Source organism: Heteronotia binoei, chromosome 15, assembly GCF_032191835.1.
Source record: "Heteronotia binoei isolate CCM8104 ecotype False Entrance Well chromosome 15, APGP_CSIRO_Hbin_v1, whole genome shotgun sequence".
Lineage (NCBI taxonomy): Eukaryota > Metazoa > Chordata > Lepidosauria > Squamata > Gekkonidae > Heteronotia > Heteronotia binoei.
In genome coordinates, this window is record NC_083237.1 from 59,436,327 (window position 1) to 59,457,272 (window position 20,946).

At 50.4% G+C, this 20,946-nt stretch overlaps 1 protein-coding gene across 1 annotated transcript; it reads right to left on the reverse strand.

The window, feature by feature from the left end:
* Nucleotides 1-10,269: 10,269 nt before the first annotated feature.
* Nucleotides 10,270-20,371, reverse strand: PNMT (phenylethanolamine N-methyltransferase). Its single transcript, XM_060255257.1, has 3 exons — nt 20,165-20,371; nt 13,263-13,473; nt 10,270-10,702 (listed from the first exon to the last, which is right to left on the reverse strand). Exons 1-3 carry the CDS (start codon nt 20,322-20,324, stop codon nt 10,270-10,272), a joined length of 804 nt encoding a protein of 267 aa, XP_060111240.1. The 5' UTR covers nt 20,325-20,371.
* Nucleotides 20,372-20,946: the final 575 nt, after the last annotated feature.

The window sequence follows — 20,946 nt, forward strand, 5'->3', positions numbered from 1 at the left end:
AAAGGCTGAGCTAAAGGAGCTTCAGACGTGTTGTGGACGATGGTGGTGGGCCGGAACGTTCAGAAGAGGAAGAGCTCGGTCGCTTTCTTGAGAGATCCCCCTGTGCCGTTTCATCGGGAGCTCCCATGCCAGGAATTCCGCCTCCTCCCTTGGGAAAAGGCGTGAGGGCGGGATTCCGAGGTGCCAGGGTTGCTTTGTCAAAAGGAGGAGGCGGAGTTCAGTTCTTTCTGGACGAGGTATCCCCCGACCACAAACCATCGGGCACGCCCGCTCACACAACTCATGTGAACCTTGTGCCACCGCCCCCCTCTCCGGGTTTTATCTCTGAGCACTCTCGCTGCAAGTACTCCCAGAGGGCGCTCCGCACACGCTCAGCTCATTCCGGAGCTGAGACGCGGTATTGATAAGCAGATGTTCCAGCTCCTCAGCCGTGGGTCCAGTTAGGCCCAGGAGAAGACACCGTGAGCATTTGAAAAACGAAAAAGAGTTTTCATCTCGGCGATCGTTCGCGCCAAGCTGCGGAGAGGCCTTGTTTCGGGAGGATGTTCAAGCGGGAACGCAAGGCCGATTCGGAGAGCAGATCGAGGATACGTGTCGTTTCTTTCGAGCCGTCTAACTCTCGATTTTAAAGTAGCGATAGAAATGCCGCTGGCCGGACTGAAGCTTTTGGGGGTACAGATCGCCTCACCGCTCCCGACCAAAGTTCCATCTCGTCCAGTTGCCGTGCCTACAGCTACCCCCAAGAAGTTCACAAGCAGGCCGCGGCGGGGAGAGAGCCGTCCCCTGTTCTTGGTTTCCAGCCTCGGGCAAAAGGAAGTCTTTTACCTCAGGTTCCATCTCTAGCTATTGTAGCCAAGCGCTGGTCAAAGCCTCTGGGAAATACAACGAAGGATGTCCTGTGTGAAATCTGAGAGGGACTGCTCAAGTCCTCTGTGAAATCCGAAGAGTTCTGATTTGGAGTCCTCCCACCCTACCCGGCTTCTGTCTTTTGAAATAACTGAAAAGGATCTAGGACTGCAAGTGGTAGGTGCCTAGGTAGTTCAGGCAAGAAACTTTTGTACACCCAGCCGGGGAAAGGAGATGCAGACTTCTACGTCGGAGGCCATGCTCGTTTGCAAGTTTCTCCACCCTTGAAACCGATCTCCGAAAGAATACACAAAACCCACCAAGATGAATATGGGACACTGGAGCCGGAATGACTGGAGATAGTAGAATGGGCCTCAAGTGCCTTTTGAGCAAAGAGTGCCAAAGGTTCAGACGTTACGGAAGACAAAAAAGAGGACCGAAGGAGAGGAAAAAACGGACAAGGCCGTAGGGAAGGCTGATGTGAGAGTGCAGAGCTGTAGCCAGCCACTGGGTGGCAGTGCCTGCCAAGTCATGGTTAATTTGCACACTCCCTGGTTCTCCCCCCCCCCCCCGCCACTCCAGTGTCACACTTCTATGGTTTTATGCTGTATTTTTACTGCAAATAGCTTTCTGTTGACCCCGAGGTCAGAGTTTCTGAGGTGTTCCTCAGTCAGCAAGACCAGAATTTGCTCACCACGACCCCATTTTCTTCTCCAGCGCACAGTCACAGGGGCATATAGCGTGTGGTTCTCGTTCAGTGGCGATGTGGGTCAGTGCTGACGCTCAGCAGGCATGACTGGCGTCCCGCAAGAACCGTTACACACTCCAGAATGGCGCTGCAGAGTCCTCTGGAACATGATGAGGTTCCTTTGCAGGCAGCTAGGAGAGAGAAAGGATTCCCTGGTTCGGAGGAAGTTTGAAAGCCTGTCCTTAGAGTTCAGGTTTACTGGAAGAGGGCTCGCTTTGTAGCAGGAGCTCCTTTGCATATTAGGCCACGCCCCTCTGATGTAGCCAATCCTCCAAGAGCTTACAGGGCTCTTAGCACAGGACCTTCTGTAAGCTCTTGGAGGATTAGCTACATCGGGTGTGTGGCTTAATACGCAAAGGAGCTCCTGCTACAAAAAAGCCCTGCTCCTTTGCATATTAGGCCACACCCTCCTGATGTAGCCAGTCCTCCAAGAGATTACAGTAGACCCTGTACTAAGAGCTCCTGTAAGCTCCAGGAGGATTGGCTACATCAGGGGTGTGTGGCCTAATATGCAAAGGAGCTCTTGCTACAAAAAAAGTCCTTCTCCTTTGCATATTAGGCCACACCCCCTGATGTAGCCAATCCTGGAGCTTACAGGAGGCCCTGCGCTAAGAGCTCTGTAAGCTCTTGGAGGAATGGCTACATCATGGGTGTGTGGCCTGCTGCAAAGTGAGCCCTGGATATAGCTCTATATGTATATAGGGGCAAGAGAGGTCAGAAGTCACTTTTCACCATGACGCTGCCAAATTCTGGCAGAAATTCTGCGGGGGGGGGGAGGGTAGTTCCCCCTACCTCTGTGTGTGTGATGAAACTGGCACAATGCTGGACAGTTGTCGAACGCGCAGGAACTTTGCCAAGAAAAGGGGGGAAACCCTTCTGTCCGTAGGCGTGGTAGGATCCTTCACGTACCAGCTCACTTCTTCCTACCCCTGTCCTGATTAACTCCCATAAGGGTGACACCCCCCCCCCCCCCCCGTGTGCCACAAATCAGGAGCAAGCTGGGGGAAATCACACCTTGCTGGCAGGACAGAAAAGAACCGATCAGGCTTAAAGCGGGACGGATGTGATGGGTGCGAGGCATTGGTGGCCCAGTCCAGACCCTGAGAAAGTCCCCCTGTAGGCAATACCATGACCCGTTGGACCCTGAACCCCTACAATCTAAACACTACGTCCGGGAAGTGCCAATTCCTCCTCACGGGGGGGCCTCAGGACCCACTCCGAATGCATCCCAGAATTCAGCACCCTCTAGTTCCGATTCCTCAAATTCTAACCCTTCAGAAACTACGGACAGGGAGGGGAAAAGTGTGGCCCTAGCGGGAGTAGAATCTCAGCCACCAGAAAGGAAGCCAGGAAAGATGTCCGCTGGCCAATAAAAGGGGGTGCCTTCGTGACCCCTAAAATCCTCTGCGACTAGCAGAAGCCAAATCCTCGAAGGCAAAAGAAGCAGATCTATGCAGGGGCTGCCAGAGTCCAGTTGATGCAGTTGTGATTTTTCTTTTTCTTTTGAGATGTTTTCTCTCTCTCTCTGTGCATTTGGGACAATAAAGTCAGGGTGGCAAGCCAGTTTCCAGGGTGGGCTCTGCTCAGTCACCAGGGACAGCTGGAGGCGCATTCCTGCTTTGGTACGGTATCCGTTTTCTGGCTAGAGGTGCCCGTTGGATTAGCCGTAATCCCGGCTGCTACTGTCAAAAAGCCCCCCTCCCTCCCACCCCGTCCCCGACCCCCGCTGTCAAGAGGACTGTACATTCCACAAGCCATCGCCAGCCCTTTTTGGCGAGGCGCTCGGAAAACGGATGGCGGCTGAAGGTGACCTGTTAGGACTTGTCCTCGAAGCCTGGCGCGTCCCTGCCTGAAGGACCGGGGAGCTTTGTCAAGTTCTCTCTGTCGTAATTTAGGAGAGCTGGCAGTGCCCCCAAGCTCTCATCAGCCAAGTGGCAGTGGTGAATTGGCCCAGGCACATCCTACTCTCCCCCCCCCCCCCGTGATTCTAAGAAATTTGTTTTGCAAAGGAAGACGATTTATTGAATTAAGCGAGGTTGCATTCATCTGTATGTTTTCCATCGTTTATTTCGATCGGTCGTGCTTGATTATAGAATGCCTTTTGTTTCTTGATTGCATTTGAGGTCTCCTCTTACTTCAGGGATCCAAAGGCAGCTTGGCCTAGGGTTCTGGGAGGGTGGGGGGTGTCTCCTATCCATGCACTGAAACTCACTGGAATTTAGCATGGGGGACTGAAGAGAGCCAGTGTGGTGTAGTGGTTAAGTGTGTGGACTCTTATCTGGGAGAACCGGGTTTGATTCCCCACTCCTCCCTTTAAAATCAGCAAACCCCGGGCACTTTCTGCATTCACACTCCAGTCCTTGTGTCTGCAAAACCACTTGACAGTGGCTAGCAGTGCAGAACTAAATAGAGAGCCAGTTTGGTGTAGTGGTTAAGTGCACGGACTCTTATCTGGGAGAACCGGGTTTGATTCCCCACTCCTCCACTTGCAGCTGCTGGAATGGCCATGGGTCAGCCATAGCTCTTGCAGAGCTGTCCTTGAAAGGGCAGCTTCTGTCAGAGCTCTCTCAGCCCCCACCTACCTCACAAGGTGTCTTTTGCGGGGAAGGAAGGGAAAGGAGATTGTGACTGCTCTGAGATTCGGAACACTGGATATAAATCCAATGTCGTCATCTTCAAGGGCTCAGCTCTGAGTTGGGAAATATGCAGAGATTTGGGCGGTGGAGCCCGGGAAGGGCAGGTCGTCATTGGGGTATATTCCTATAGCGTCCATTCTCCAAAGCAGCCATTTTCTCCAGGGGAACTGAACTCTCCTCACCTGGAGATCAGTTGTAATAACGGGAGCTCTCCAGGCCCCACCTGGAGGCTGGCAACCCTCTGCTATAAGCCCATCAAAGTCAATTGCGGCTCTGCTCGGGACTGTAAAATAAGCTAAAAACTCATTAGAAAACTTAATCCATGTTCGGAATTCAGATGTGACCCAAACGTTACTCTTAGGCTCTGAAGAGGAGAGCCAGTTTGGTGTAGTGGTTGTGTGCGGACTCTTATCTGGAAGAACCGGGTTTGATTCCCCACTCCTCCACTTGCACCTGCTGGAATGGCCTTGGGTGAGCCATAGCCCTGGCAGAGGTTGTCCTTGAAAGGGCAGCTGCTGTGAGAGCCCTCTCCAGCCCCACCCACCTCACAGGGTGTCTGTTGTGGGGGAGGAAGGGAAAGGAGATTGGAGCCGCTCTGAGACTCTTCGGAGTGGAGGGCGGGATATAAATCCAATATCTTCATCTTCTTGAAAAGGCGGACGCTGGGATAGCACCTTCCTCTGCTTTTCTCTCGGGCGTGGGAAAAGAGGGGCTACCTGAGGCTGAGGTACACTACAAAGCTTTTCCACTGCGCTGTGGCTCAAAACCAGAACAAAAACAGGACGTGTAGTTCTGGAGGAACAGCTGCTGTCCATACCCACCAATCAGCCAGCATCATAATGCCCCTGTATAAATGGATGGCGTGGCCTCATTTGGAGTACTGTGTACAGTTCTGATCGCCTCACCTCAAAAAGGATATTATAGCATTGGGAAAAGGGCAACTAGAATGATTAAAGGGTTGGAACACTTTCCCTATGAGGAAAGGTTAAAACGCTTGGGGTTCTTTAGCCTGGAGAAACGTCGACTGAGGGGTGACAGAGGTTTACGAGATTATGCATGGTATAGAGAAGGAAGAGAAAGAAGTCCTTTTCTCCCTTTCTCACAATTTGAGAACTTGTGGACATTCAATTAAATTGCTGACCAGTTGGGTTAGAACAGATAAAAGGAAGTACTTCTTTACCCAAAGAGTGATTAACACGTGGAATTCACTGCCACAGGAGGTGGCGGCGGCTGCCAGCATAAACAGCTTCAAGAGGGGATTGGATAAACATCTGGAGCAGAGGTCCATCAGTGGCTATTCGCCACAGCCTATTGTTGGAACTCTCTGTCTGGGGCAAGTGATGCTCTGTATTCTTGGTGCTGGGGGGGGGGAGCAACAGTGGGAGGGCTTCTAGTGTCCTGGCCCCACTGATGGACCTCCTGATGGCGCCTGGTTTTTTGGCCACTGTGCGACACAGAGCGTTGGACTGGGCGGGCCATTGGCCTGATCCAACATGGCTTCTCTTATGTTCTTAATCTGGCTGCCACCAATTTGAGGCTCAGATCAGGATTTGAACACAGCACGTGGGAAGGAGCATAGCAATAGCAACATATGCCCCTGAATGCCTTGTTTAACCTGGGGGATCCATTTGCTGTCTGCCAGCTGGGGAAAGCTGTTCTCATTCCCAGCAGCCGTGTTTTGGCAGCGTGGGTTGCAGAGGGCACGGCTGCGCCCCGTTGAAGCCGCGTTCATGAAGCCGGTCTTCCCGAGGTGAATCGCTGGCAACTGGATTAGGGGTGCTTTAACAGCTGGCTAATCCAGCCCTCACCCCTCCATCTTGCCTCCTCTTTATGAGAGGGTAGATTGAGTGAAATACATCAACTGGAGAATAGGGAGACATGCCAGGCCTCAGTGTCCCGCCTCTGCCCTTTGAGTAGACGGGACACACCCCATGACATAGATTGACTGCTTGCTTCTCCTCTTGGAACGGGACCTCGGGCTGCCAAATCCCCAGGCGGGCGAAGCAAAACACAACCTCAAGGTTACGGTGACAAAATTACTAATATTGCAGCAAATAACAGTACATCGAGAGAACAAGTCCCTTGATGAAAAAGCATGAAGCGTCAGTATCCAGAATCCAAATGGACCTGATACGGATTCCAGTAGATGCAAAGGCCTTCAAGTTTCACACGTCGTCGAAGCTGGAATTCCCCGAAAGAGCTTCGTCGACTTCTGCCATGCCTGTTTCAATCTTTTGTCGATACGGGATATGCCACTGAACTTCTGTAGAATACAGTTTGCAATATTTAAATGTTATACGTAGGGACCAGCCGGTCTCCGTAAGATGCTCTGTCAATTAGCGTGTGCCCTAATTTGAGAGAGCATTTTGTGGAGACTGGTGGGTCGCATGATGAGAAGACATCACTGGAGAAGACAGTCACGCTAGGAAAAGCGGAAGGCAGCTGGACGAGAGGAAGGCTCGACGGATGAATCAACTCGGTCAAGGAAGCCACGAGGGTCCTCAAGTCTGCAAGACTTGAGCGAGGCTGTGAATGAGAATGTTAAAATGAATTTGAACAGGGATAAATGTAAAGTTCTGCATTTAGGTAGGAAAAATCCAATGCATGGCTTTAGGATGGGGGAGACTTGTCTTAGGAGTAGTATGTGTGAAAAGGATCTAGGGGTCTTAGTGGACCATACGCTGAACATGAGCCAGCAGTGTGATGCAGTGACTAAAAAGGCAAATGCAGTTTTGGGCTGTATCAACAGAAGTCTAGCATCCAGAACACGAAGTGATGGTATCGCTTGACTCTGGTAGGTCCTCACTTGGAGTATTGTGTTCTGTCTTGGGCACCACATTTTAAGAAGGATAAAGACAAGCTGGAATGGGTCAGGAGGGCGGCGAAGATGGTGAGGGGTCTGGAGACCAAGTCCTCTGAGAAAAGGTTGAAGGAGCTGGGGATGTTTAGCCTGCAGAGGAGGCTGAGAGGTGATGGGATCACCATCAAGTCCTTGAAGGGCTGTCATCTAGAGGACGGTGTGGAATTGTTTTCTGTGGCCCCAGAAGGTAGGACCAGAACCAGTGGGTTGAAATTAAATCAAAAGAGTTTCCTGCTCAACATTAAGAAGAACTTCCTGACCGTTAGAGCGGTTCCTCAGTGGAACAGGCTTCCTCCGGAGGTGGTGGGCTCTTCTTCCTTGGAGGTTTTTAAAGAGAGGCTAGATGGCCATCTGACAGCAATGAAGATCCTGTGAATTTAGGGGGAGGTATTGGTGGGTTTCCTGCATTGTACTGATGACCCTGGAGGTCCCAACTCTATGATTCTAGGATTCTATGAGAGGATGTTTTGGAGGATACTAATTCATAATGTCAACATAAGTCGAAAGCGACAGCCCTTAACACACACACACACACACAGGTGAACTAGAAGCCTGATGCCCTCCCCACAGCACCTATTCAATATATAGAAAAATAACAACAAACTTTTAGCTTTAGGGACTTGGCATTCAAAATGAGTAATGTAAAAATAAACATAAGAGGTTCATTTGCATAAGAACATAAGAGAAGCCCTGTTGGATCAGGCCAATGGCCCCTCCAGTCCAACATTCTGTGTCACAGAAGAACACAAGAGAAGCCATGTTGGATCAAGCCAGTGGCCCCTCCAGTCCAACACTCTGAGTCACATAAGAACATAAGAGAAGCCCTGTTGGATCAGGCCAGTGGCCCATCCAGTCCAACACTCTGTGTCACATAAGAACATAAGAGAAGCCATGTTGGATCAGGCCAGTGGCCCCTCCAGTCCAACACTCTGAGTCACATAAGAACATCAGAGAAGCCATGCTGGATCAGGCCAATGGCCCATCGTCCAACACTCTGTGTCACATAAGAACAGCCATGTTGGATCAGGCCAATGGCCCATCCAGTCCAACCCTCTGTGTCACACAGTGGCCAAAAAATTTTTTTATATATATATATATATATATATATATATATATATATATATATATATATATATATATATACACACACATACACACACTGTGGCTAATAGCCACTGATGGACCTCTGCTCCATATTTTTATCTAACCCCCTCTTGAAGGTGGCTATGCTTGTGGCCGCCACCACCTCCTGTGGCAGTGAATTCCACATGTTAATCACCCTTTGGGTGAAGAAGTACCTCCTTTTATCCGTTTTAACCTGTCCGCTCAGCAATTTCATCGAATGCCCACGAGTTCTTGTATTGTGAGAAAGGGAGAAAAGTACCTCTTTCCCTACTTTCTCCATCCCATGCATTATCTTGTAAACCTCTATCGTGTCACCCCGCAGTCGACGTTTCTCCAAGCTAAAGAGCCCCAAGCGTTTCAACCGTTCTTCATAGGGAAAGTGTTCCAGCTTTTTAATCATTCTAGTTGCCCTTTTCTGGACTTTCTCCAATGCTATAATATCCTTTTTGAGGTGCGGCGACCAGAACTGCACACAGTACTCCAATGAGACCGCACCATCGATTTATACATCTCACAGAGGTCTGAGAGAGAGCATGAAAGCTTATAAAAGGGAAAGGCAGTCCCCTGTGCAAGCACCAATCGTTTCCGACTCTGGGGTTACGTCGCATCAAAACGTTTTCACGGCAGACTTTTTATGGGGTCATTGCCTTCCCCGGTCATCTATACTTTCCCCCCAGCAAACTGGCTATGGAAGGATGAAAGGCTGAGTCAACCTTGAGCCGGCTACCTGAACCCAGCTTCTGCTGGGATCGAACTCAGCTCATGAGCAGAGAGCTCAGACTGCAGTACTGCAGCTTTACCACTGTGCCGCGGGGCTCGCCAGGAAAGCTTATACCCAGAATAAAATTTTGTTGGTCTTAAGGGGGACAGTTGGAGTTGATCAGAGCTTGAATAGGCATGAAACTGCTTTATAGTGAGTCTGACTAGCTCAGTAATATGACATTATGTTATACCGAACAAGAGTGCTGAGTCAATAAGGCTTTTTTTTTTTTGCAGCAGGTACTTCCTTTGCATATTAGGCCACACCTCCCTGATGCGGCCAATCCTCCAAGAGCTTACAGGGCTCTTAGGACAGGGCCTACTGTAAGCTCCCGAAGGATTGGCTAGATCAGGGGTGTGTGACCTAATAGATCAGCTCACTTAGGGTTGCCAAGTCCAATTCAAGAAATATCTGGGGACTTTGGGGGTGGGGCCAGAAGACTTTGGGGGTGGAGCCAGAAGACTTTGAGGGTGGAGCCAGGAGCAAGCTTGTGACAAGCATAACTGAACTCCAAAGGAAGTTCTGGCCGTCATTTAAAAGGACCACACATCTTTTAAATGCCTTCCCTCCACTGGGAATAATGAAGGATAGGGGGTCCTTCTTTGGGGGCTCATAGAATTGGACCCCCTGGTCCAATCTTTTTGGATCTTGGGACGTATTTTGCAGAGAGGCACTGGATGCTATGAAAATGTGGTCCCTCTACCTAAAAAAACAGGCCTCCCAGAGCTCCAGATACCTGCAGATCAATTCTCCATTATCCACTATGGGAATTTTATTTTTTTTATTTATTTATTTAGAATTTATATCCCGCTCTTCCCACGAGTGGCTCAGGGCGGCTTCCAATAATAGATCCGACATAAAAATTAAACAATATTTAAACATGTAAAGGATTAAACAGATAAAACAGATAAAACCTTAAAGATTAATAAATATTCCAAATATATATAAAAGAGATCTGGCAAGTGCATTAAATTCTCAAGCTAGGTATTGATCTCCATAGGGAATAATGGAATGCTCAGCAGACATTTCCCTCCCCCTCCCCCAGCTTTCTGATGACCCTGAAGTAGGGGGAGGGCCTCCAAACCAGGGGATCCCCTGTCCCTACCTGGGGATTGGCAACCCTAAGCTCACGAAAGTCTCTGGCAAAGGCCATTTTGCACCAGTCACCATAGCACAAACACCGGAGGTCAAACAAGAACACTCCACAAGCAGACTTCCTAGCGACATATAATCAAATGCGATTTCTCTCTCTTTTTCTTTGTGGCAAGGGGAGCGAGAGGCGGGCAACCTGGAGTCAGGTGGAGGATTTCTGCGCATGGACGAAGAAGATACCCTGGACATCATCCACCCCAATCTTCAGACTCGGGGGCATGATGTAAGAGCGGAAGTTGCGGATGTGGTAGCCGCTCTTGGCGAAGGCTTCTCGGACGTCGGCCTCTTTGACCGGCACCACCCGGAGCTTGGCTTCTCCGGCCAGGTAGTAGGACTCCTCCAAGGCCCCTATCATGAGGAAATGGCCGCCAGGTTTGAGGAGGGTGGTGACGTTCTGCAGGGCTCGGTCGAAGCTCTGTCGGTCGGGGCTCACGGCCTCCAGGCAGAAGGAGGAGACCAAGGCGTCGGCGGGTTGGCCGAGCAAAGAGCCCAGTGGGTTGGGTTGGTGGACGTCGATGGGGAAGATCTTCTTCAGTTTCTTCTTCAGCTTCTGCTCTTTCTCCTTCCACGGCTCCCTACGGTAACCAAGAACAAAAGAAAGGCAGGGACAGAGGTGGGAGCTGGGCTTTTCAGTAACAAAGTGGAAAACCTACACGCAGGGGTCGTTTTGTAGAAAAATAGGAGGCTGAGCTCATTAGCCTAGGAAAGGAAAGGTCCCCTGTGCAAGCACCAGTCGTTTCCGACTCTGGGGTGACACGGCTTTCACAACGTTTTCACGGCAGACTTTTTACAAGGTGGTTTGCCATTGCCTTCCCCAGTCATCTACACTTTCCCCGCAGTGAGCTGGGGACTCATTTTACCGACCTCGGAAGGATGGAAGGCTGAGCCAACCTCGAGCCGGCTACCTGAACCAGCCTCCAGCATAACTCATTAGCATATGCTGCTCCCCCAGCCAAAAGCAACCCGATGCAAGAAAGGAGAGCCCTGGGCAAGCGAGGCCTGCTTGGGCTGGCTAGAGAGCCAGCCAGTCCAAGCAGGCCTCGCTTGCCTGGGGCTCTCCTTGGCCGCCTCCAATTTTTTCCTTTAGAAGCCAAGATCTGTGGATAGACTCCTCTTTGGAAATTTACTCGGGAATAATTACATGTTCCCCAGGGAGCACTTTGATCAAGCTCTCAAAATCTTTTGGCTGTCCCTGGGCTAAAAGAGGCTAGGCTTAACTCCACCGGAGCAAGAGCCTTCTCGGTTGCGGCCCCAACACTCTGCAACACCCTCCCAGAAGCCATCAGGGCCCTGCGGGACTTATCCCAGTTCCGCAGGGCCTGCAAGACTGAACCGTTTCGGATGGCATATGACATCTAACGGGAGAGGGCTGTCACCACATCTGGATCGATCACGCTTTAGTACTAACTGCCTGGGATCTGTACACGTTGAGAAAGGAAAATATTATATGATCTGCCTGAAGTAGCACCATTGCAATCTGTTTGATTGTTTTAGTACTGCTTATCGTTTATTATGTATTTTATGTTGTTAGCTGCCTTGAGTCTGCAGAGAATGGGCGGGATAGAAATATAACTTAAATAAATAAAAGAAATAAAACCCGTAGAAGATGGCGAATTCTTCTGGAGTCACACAGCGAAACTGACAGCGTCTTCATGGGACTCTATTTTTTTTTTTAATTTTGATAATGGTTGTATTGATTTCTAGAATGCTTATGCACTTATAAATATTTCAATATATTTCTATTCTAATGAAAGTGTACGTTGCTTTTGGTACAGTAGTTTTTTGTTGTGCTGCCCCTTCCAATCCTAGGCAGGCCAGCTACTCTAGTAATAAGGGGCATCTTTTCAGAAGAAGAAGAAGAAGATGATATTGGATTTATATCCCGTCCTCCACTCCAAAGAGTCTCAGAGCAGCTCACAATCTCCTTTCCCTTCCTCCCCCACAACAGACACCCTGTGAGGTAGATGAAGATATTGGATTTATATCCCGCCCTCCACTCCGAAGAGTCTCAGAGCGGCTCACAATCTCCTTTACCTTCCTCCCCCACAACAGACACCCTGTGAGGTAGATGAAGAGATTGGATTTATATCCCGCCCTCCACTCCGAAGAGTCTCAGAGCAGCTCACAATCTCCTTTCCCTTCCTCCCCCACAACAGACACCCTGTGAGGTAGATGAAGAAATTGGATTTATATCCCGTCCTCCACTCCAAAGAGTCTCAGAGCAGCTCACAATCTCCTTTCCCTTCCTCCCCCACAACAGACACCCTGTGAGGTAGATGAAGATATTGGATTTATATCCCGCCCTCCACTCCAAAGAGTCTCAGAGCGGTTCACAATCTCCTTTCCCTTCCTCCCCCACAACAGACACCCTGTGAGGTAGATGAAGATATTGGATTTATATCCCGCCCTCCACTCTGAAGAGTCTCAGAGCAGCTCACAATCTCCTTTCCCTTCCTCCCCCACAACAGACACCCTGTGAGGTAGATGAAGATATTGGATTTATATCCCGCCCTCCACTCCGAAGAGTCTCAGAGCGGCTCACAATCTCCTTTCCCTTCCTCCCCCACAACAGACACCCTGTGAGGTAGATGAAGATATTGGATTTATATCCTGCCCTCCACTCCGAAGAGTCTCAGAGCGGCTCACAAGCTCCTTTACCTTCCTCCCCCACAACAGACACCCTGTGAGGTAGATGAAGAGATTGGATTTATATCCCGCACTCCACTCCGAAGAGTCTCAGAGCGGCTCACAATCTCCTCTATCTTCTCCCCCCACAACAGACACCCTGTGAGGTAGATGAAGATATTGGATTTATATCCCGCCCTCCACTCCAAAGAGTCTCAGAGCGGCTCACAATCTCCTCTATCTTCTCCCCCCACAACAGACACCCTGTGAGGTGGGTGGGACTGGAGAGGGCTCTCACAGCAGCTGCCCTTTCAAGGACAACCTCTGCCAGAGCTATGGCTGACCCAAGGCCATGCTAGCAGGTGCAAGTGGAGGAGTGGGGAATCAAACCCGGTTCTCCCAGATAAGAGTCCGCACACTTAACCACTACACCAAACTGGCAGCTATGCCAGCATTCAGCAACACGCCCAGCCCTTGTCCCCGGGCTGGGCTCCTCCTTTTCTTTCTTACCCTTTGCCCTCAATCTTACAGACGTGCTGGATGTAGGGGGACCAATCAAAGGCCCCGGGTTCTTCTCCGCGCACCCAACTGCGGATCACGTCCCGGTTTACTTCCAGGTAGTCTGTGGCCACAATCTCCTCAAAGAAATCGCAGGCGCTGAGGAGCTGGTAGATGGTGGGGCCCGTGCCGATGTCAACCAGAGTACGGCCATAGATTTCCCCTGGGGGCAGGACAGAGAGAGAGTTCAAGTACTCAGATGTGCTCATGACACCTTTGTTTTAAAACGTGTCGTTTATACGATGTAGGAAACTTTAGGCCACCTCTCTGGAAAAAAAAATATCACACCCAACAAGCCTGTGAACAGAGATGCCAATCCCCAGGTGGGGTAGGGTTGCCAACCCCCAGGTGGGGGCAGGGGATCCCCCGGTTTGGAGGCCCTCCTCCCGCTTCAGGGTCATCAGAAAGTGGGGGGAGGGAAGGGAAATGTCTGCTGGGAACCCCATTATTTCCTATGGAGATTTATTCCCATAGAGAATAATGGAGAATTGATCTGCGGGTATCTGGGAGATCTGTTTTTTGAGGTAGAGGCACCAGATTTTCAGTATAGCATCTAGTGCCTCTCCCCAAAGTACCCTCTAAGTTTCAAAAAGATTGGACCAGGGGGTCCAATTCTATGAGCCCCCAAAGAAGGTGCCCCTATCCTTCATGATTTCCTATGGAAGGAAGGCATTTCAAAGGTGTGCCGTCCCTTTCAATGTGATGGCCAGAACTCCCTTTGGAGTTCAATTATGCTTGTCTCAACCTTGCTCCTGGCTCCACTCCCAAAGTCTCCTGGCTCCACCCCCAAAGTCCCCAGATATTTCTTGAATGGGACTTGGCAACCCTAAGGTGGGGTCAGCGGAGAACAGGACCACGGAGGTAAGGAAACCGTAAAACAAAACTCTCACTCTGTGAAGAAAAAAAATATACAATTGTATTTAATACGTATTCAGTCTTTTCCAAAACATATCCTCTTGTAAATATTTTTAATTCATTTTTAAATTTAATTTTTCAGTTTATACCCCGCCCTATCCCGCGAGCGGGCTCAGGGCGGCTTACAACATGAAAACAACATTAAAATGAATCACTTCAGAACATCAACACAAAATGTCGATCAGATTCGAGAGTGGTAGTCAGTACAGCAAACCATATAACATTGTGTAGGCTGGAAGCTTTCAACACGGCTTGCGCACCTAGATGGTAGGATGCTGGATGCTGGGGGAGCGAAGGCTTCGTAGGATGCCCACTGGGTTAAGTAAAAGCCTGGTGGAAGAACTCCGTCTTACAGGAACTTGGATAGGTCCTGAAGGGCCCGGATCTCCAGCGAGAGCTCATTCCACCAGGTAGGGGCCCGGACCGAAAAGGCCCTGGCCCTCGTCGAAGCCTGACGGGCGTCCTTAGTCCCAGGGATCATAAGAAGATGTTGTGTAGCTGACCGCAGTGCCCGGGGGGGGGGGTGATATGCTGTGTAGCTGACCGCAGTGCCCGGGGGGGGGGGCCACAACAGACCCCCTGTGAGGTAGATGAAGATACTGGATTTATATCCCGCCCTCCACTCCGAAGAGTCTCAGAGCAGCTCACAATCTCCTTTCCCTTCCTCCCCCACAACAGCCACCCTGTGCGGTAAATGAAGATATTGGATTTATATCCTGCCCTCCACTCCGAAGAGTCTCAGAGCGGCTCACAATCTCCTTTCCCTTCCTCCCCCACAACAGACACCTTGTGAGGTAGATGAAGATATTGGATTTATATCCCACCCTCCACTCCGAAGAGTCTCAGAGGGGCTCACAATCTCCTTTACCTTCCTCCCCCACAACAGACACCCTGTGAGGTAGATGAAGATATTGGATTTATATCCCGCCCTCCACTCCGAAGAGTCTCAGAGCGGCTCACAATCTCCTTTCCTTTCCTCCCCCACAACAGACACCCTGTGAGGTAGATGAAGATATTGGATTTATATCCCGCCCTCCACTCCGAAGAGTCTCAGAGCGGCTCACAATCTCCTTTACCTTCCTCCCCCTCAACAGACACCCTGTGAGGTAGATGAAGATATTGGATTTATATCCCGCCCTCCACTCCGAAGAGTCTCAGAGCGGCTCACAAGCTCTTTTCCCTTCCTCCCCCACAACAGACACCCTGTGAGGTAGATGAAGATATTGGATTTATATCCCGCCCTCCACTCCGAAGAGTCTCAGAGCGGCTCACAATCTCCTTTACCTTCCTCCCCCTCAACAGACACCCTGTGAGGTAGATGAAGATATTGGATTTATATCCCGCCCTCCACTCCGAAGAGTCTCAGAGCGGCTCACAATCTCCTTTACCTTCCTCCCCCTCAACAGACACCCTGTGAGGTAGATGAAGATATTGGATTTATATCCCGCCCTCCACTCCGAAGAGTCTCAGAGCGGCTCACAATCTCCTTTACCTTCCTCCCCCTCAACAGACACCCTGTGAGGTAGATGAAGATATTGGATTTATATCCCGCCCTCCACTCCGAAGAGTCTCAGAGCGGCTCACAAGCTCCTTTCCCTTCCTCCCCCACAACAGACACCCTGTGAGGTAGATGAAGATATTGGATTTATATCCCGCCCTCCACTCCGAAGAGTCTCAGAGCGGCTCACAATCTCCTTTCCCTTCCTCCCCCACAACAGACACCCTGTGAGGAGGGTGGGGCTGAGAGAGCTCTCACAGCAGCTGCCCTTTCAAGGACGACCTCTGCCAGAGCTATGGCTGACCCAAGGCGATGCTAGCTAGGGTTGCCAATCCCCAGGTGGGGGCAGGGGATCCCCCGGTTTGGAGACCCTCCCCCCTCTACAGGGTTGTCAGAAAGCGGGGGGAGGGGAGGGAAATGTCTGCTAGGAACTCTATTATTCCCTATGGAGATTTATTCCCATAGAAAATCATGGAGAATTGATCCACGGGTATCTGGGGGTCTGGGGGGGGGGCTGTTGTTTGGGGTAGAGGCACCACATTTTCAGTATAGCATCTAGTGCCTCTCCCCAAAATATCTCCCAAGTTTCAAAAAGATTGGACCAGGGGGTCCAATTCTATGAGCCCCAAAAGAAGGTGACCCTATCCTTCATTATTTCATATGGAAGGAAGGAATTGAAAAGGTGTGCCGTCCCTTTAAATGTGATGGCCAGAACTCCCTTTGGAGTTCAATTATGCTTGTCACAGCCTTGCTCCTGGCTCCGCCCCTAATGTCTCCTGGCCCCACCCCCAAAGCCTCCTGGCTCCACCCCCAACGTCCCCAGATATTTCTTGAATTGCACTTGGCAACCCTAATGCTAGCAGGTGCAAGTGGAGGAGTGGGGAATCAAACCCGGTTCTCCCAGATAAGAGTCGGCACACTTAACCACTACACCAAACTGGCTCTCAAAGGAGAAGCGAAGCATGGAGGCCAGCCAACAGAACACACAGATCCCATCAAAAGCCAGCAGTGGAGCGGACAAGGTAAGATTCCTTATATTAATAAATTCTGGAGATTTAGGGGATGCACAAAGTTAAATGAGTATTACGTATGTTCAGTACAGAATGCAGACAAGCGGACTAAGATGGGGGCCTGAAATATCTTTTCCCCCTCCCTTCCCCCAAACACTCTGTTTCTGATTTTTTTTATAATACAGTCCTAAAGAAATTTCTGCAAGCCCACTCACTGGGGTTTTCTACGAGGAAAATGTTCTTAAGATTGTGCTCAGTTTTGGATTGTTTGCTTGGGTCTCCCCCCCCCCGCCTTTAGCAGGAACGCACAGGAACGCAGTTTCGACTGGCTTGGAGCCAGGGGTGTGGCCTAATATGCAAACGAGTTCCTGCTGGGCTTTTTCATAAAAAAAAGCCCAGCTCCGTCCTAATAATAATAAGTATTACACAACATGTTTGTAGATTCTTCTTTTATCTTGTTACTTACTAGCACATGAGCCCATCAGAAGTTAATTAAGAAATGCAATTCCACCTTAGGGGAGCTGTTATGTGGCTTGGCCTTTGATCGACATTGTCACGGGCTTAGAGGCAGAAATGTTATTTTACTGGCAAATGAACGAAGGTCTCTTGCAAAGCAGTTGTGTTTCTGTTGGTTTGTTTTTGCAAAGTGAACAGCTCTGAAATAGCTTTCATAGCCTCTTATGGAAGGTTTCACATGCTCTGCCACCTCCAGCAGCTTCAGAAGTGCCAGCAATGCACAAAAGGAGCAGAAATCTTGCACGCTAGGGTTGCCAATCCCCTGCATAGGGTATAATGGAGAACTGATCAATGGGTATCTGAGACTCAGGAGGGGGCTGTTTTTTGAGATAGAGGCACCAAATCTGCAGCACAGCATCCAGTTTCTCTCCCCAAAATACCTTCCAAGTTTCAAAATGATTGGACCAGGGGGTCCAATTCTATGAGGCCCCAAAGGAGGTGCCCCTATCCTTCATTATTTCCAGTGGAGGGAAGGCATTTAAAGGGAGGAGGAGGAGGAAGAAGAAGAAGAGGAGGAAGAAGAAGAGATTGGATTTCTACCCTGCCCATCACTTCCCAAAGGAGTCTTCCCAATCTCCTTTCCCTTCCCCTCCACTCCCCACAACAGACACCCTGTGAGGTAGGCAGGGCTGAGAGAGCTTTGACAGAAACTGCTCTTGAGAAGAGCAGCACCGTAAGAACTTGTGACTGACTCAAGATCACTCCAGCAGTTGCGTGCGGAGTGGGGAATCAAACCCAGGTCTCCCAGATAAGACCCCGCACATTTAACCACTATACCAAATTGGAGCATGGCCCCTTTAAATGTGATGGCCAGAACTCCCTTCAGAGTTCAATTGTGCTTGTCACACTCTTGCTTCTGGCTCCACCCAAAAAGTCTCCTGACTCCACCCCCAAGTATCCAAATATTTCCTGAGTCAGACCTGGCAACCCTATTGCACGCTCAGTTTTTGTCTAGCAGCTGAACTCGGTGAAGCTTTTCAGCGTTCCAAGGAGATGAGCTCTCTTGCAACGTGCTTCTCGTCGGCATGCTTAACTGCTGGGAAGTTTACTTCAGACTGATTATAACATAAGATTGCTAGTCCTGTCTGCCCCCAACCACCCATCGAGGATGGGGAGGTCAGCTTACCAGCTCCAGCTTGGGAAACTCTTGGAAGTTTGGGGGTGGAGCCTGGGGACAACAGAGGTCTCAGTGGGGTAAAAAAGGTCAAGGTAGTCCCCTGTGCAAGAACCAGTCGTTTCCGACTCTGGGGTGACGTCGCGTCATGACATTTTCATGGCAAGCTTTTCACGGGGCGGTTTGCCATTGCCTTCCCCAGTCATCTACACTTCCCCCCTAGCTAGCTGGGGACTCATTTGACTGACCTCAGGACGGAAGGCTGAGTCAACACTGAATCGGCTACCCGAACCCAGCTTCTGCCAGGATCGAACTCAGGTTGTGAGCGGAGAGCTTGAACTGCAGTACTGCAGCTTTATCACTGTGCCGCGGGTACAGTGGGGTACAACACCATAAAGTCCTCCCTCCAAAGGATCCACTCACTTAGGGTTGCCAATCCCCAGGTGGGGGCAGGGGATCCCCTGGTTTGGAGGCCCTCCCCCCGCTTCAGGGTCATCAGAAAGCAGGTGGGGGAGGGGAGGGAAATGTCTGCTGGGAACTCTGTTATTCCCTATGGAGATTTATTCCCATAGAAAATCATGGAGAATTGATCCACGGGTACCTGGGGCTCTGAGGGGGCTGTTTTTGGGGGTAGAGGCACCACATTTTCAGTATAGCATCTAGTGCCTCTCCCCAAAATACCCTCCAAGTTTCAAAAAGATTGGACCAGGGGGTCCAATTCTATGAGCCTCAAAAGAAGGTGCCCCTATCCTTCATGAGTTCTTATGGAAGGAAGGCATTGAAAGGTGTGCCGTCCCTTTAAATGTGATGGCCAGAACTCCCTTTGGAGTTCAATTGTGCTTGTCACAGCCTTGATCTTTGCTCCACCCCTAATGTCTCCTGGCTCCACCCCCAAAGTCTCCTGGCTCCACCCCCAAAGTCCCCAGATACTGACCTCAGGACAGAAGGCTGAGTCAACACTGAATCGGCTACCCGAACCCAGCTTCTGCCAGGATCGAACGCAGGTTGTGAGCGGAGAGCTTGAACTGCAGTACTGCAGCTTTATCACTGTGCCGCGGGTACAGTGGAGTACAACACCATAAAGTCCTCCCTCTAAAGGATCGACTCACTCCAGGGGGGCTGACCTCTGTAGACTGGAGATGAGATGAATTCCAGGGGATCCCCAGGTCCCACCTGGAGACTGGCATCCCTACTAGGGTTGCCAAGTCCAATTCAAGAAATATCTGGGGACTTTGGGGGTGGAGCCAGGAGACATTGGGGGCGGAGCCAGGAGCAAGGGTGTGACAAGCATAATTGAACTCCAAAGGGAGTTCTGGCCATCACATTTAAAGGGACAGCACACCTTTTAGAATGCCTTCCTTCCATAGAAAATAATGAAGGATAGGGGCACCTTCTTTTAGGGCTCATAGAATTGGACCCCCTGGTCCAATCCTTTTGAAACTTGGGAGGTATTTTGGGGAGAGGCAGTAGATGCTATACCGAAAATTTGGCACCTCTACCTCAAAAAAACAGCCTCCCCAGAGCCCCTGACACCCGCGGATCAATTCCCCATCATTTCCTATGGGAATCGTTCCTGGAGGTGCATAATGGCTGTGGGGGTGGAGCTTCCCCCGCCGGCCAGCTGGCTGGGGGAGGGGGGAAGCCTGTAAAACCAGGGGATCCCCCGCTGGGACCTGGGGATTGGGAAGCCTAATCCCTACTAGCATCCTCAAGAAAATACAAATATGTTTTTCCCCAAGGACATCTGAAAAGCCAGGGTCTCCTGGCCTGCATTGACCAAAGAAGCCAGGTCTCTCCCTACCTGTGGCAAAGGCCTCCGCCAGGCAACCGAGCTTCCAGGGCACCACAAAGTCCTCGCTGGCAAAGTTGGCCCGCGGCGGCATGTAGTTGTTCTGCAGGTAGGCTCTGGGGTTGAACGTCTGGTAGCTTTCCGCCACAGCCGACAAGCCAGGGGCGCTCATGGTTGGGAAAACGCTTTGCCCGCATCCAGCGAACTCGCTCCGCAGGACCCGGCCGAGCGGATTTTATAGCCCCGCTCGGCAAAGACATCCGAACCTACTAATGGACCCAATGCGATTAGCGCCAAGTACTTTGGGCTGATATCATCGGGGACTTTCCTGCAGGGGACATATAAATTGAGGCCATTTCTCTCCTGCCTTCCGTCGTGGAGTAATTGAGAAGACCTTTTGGGCGGCTGGATGGACGCTCCGGCAGCGCTGGGCAGGGGGTGGGAGCCGATCGAGTTATCTCCCACCGGGTAGTTGTTTTAATAACTGTATTGAAAGGACACTTTATTGAGGCTGTTCATCCAGCCTAACAAGATTAGTGTCAAGGAGAAAGGGGACAGGGGACGGCAGACAGCGCGGTGGCTCGGAGAAAAGGCCGGATAGCAAATCCTGGATGGCCCATGAATTTTATACATGCACCAGAACAGAGAATTGGAGAGACAGTGTTTGCAAATGGTGAATGACCTACGGATAATGGAGAAGGTCAGATTTCAGTACCGGTCATTAATTAAGTCCTGGAACAAGAATCACCGCAACGGCTGGTATGGTTTTCATGAAAATGTACTTTAAAGTTGGC

Coding starts and splice junctions, on each gene's coding strand:
- PNMT (XM_060255257.1), bottom strand. CDS start 20,324: ATGAGCGCCCCTGGCTTGTCGGCTGTGGCGGAAAGCTACCAGACGTTC. Junction 13,474..20,164: donor GGCGGAGGCCTTTGCCACAG/GTAGGGAGAGAC, acceptor TCCTGCCCCCAG/GGGAAATCTATGGCCGTACT. Junction 10,703..13,262: donor TGTAAGATTGAGGGCAAAGG/GTAAGAAAGAAA, acceptor TGGTTACCGTAG/GGAGCCGTGGAAGGAGAAAG.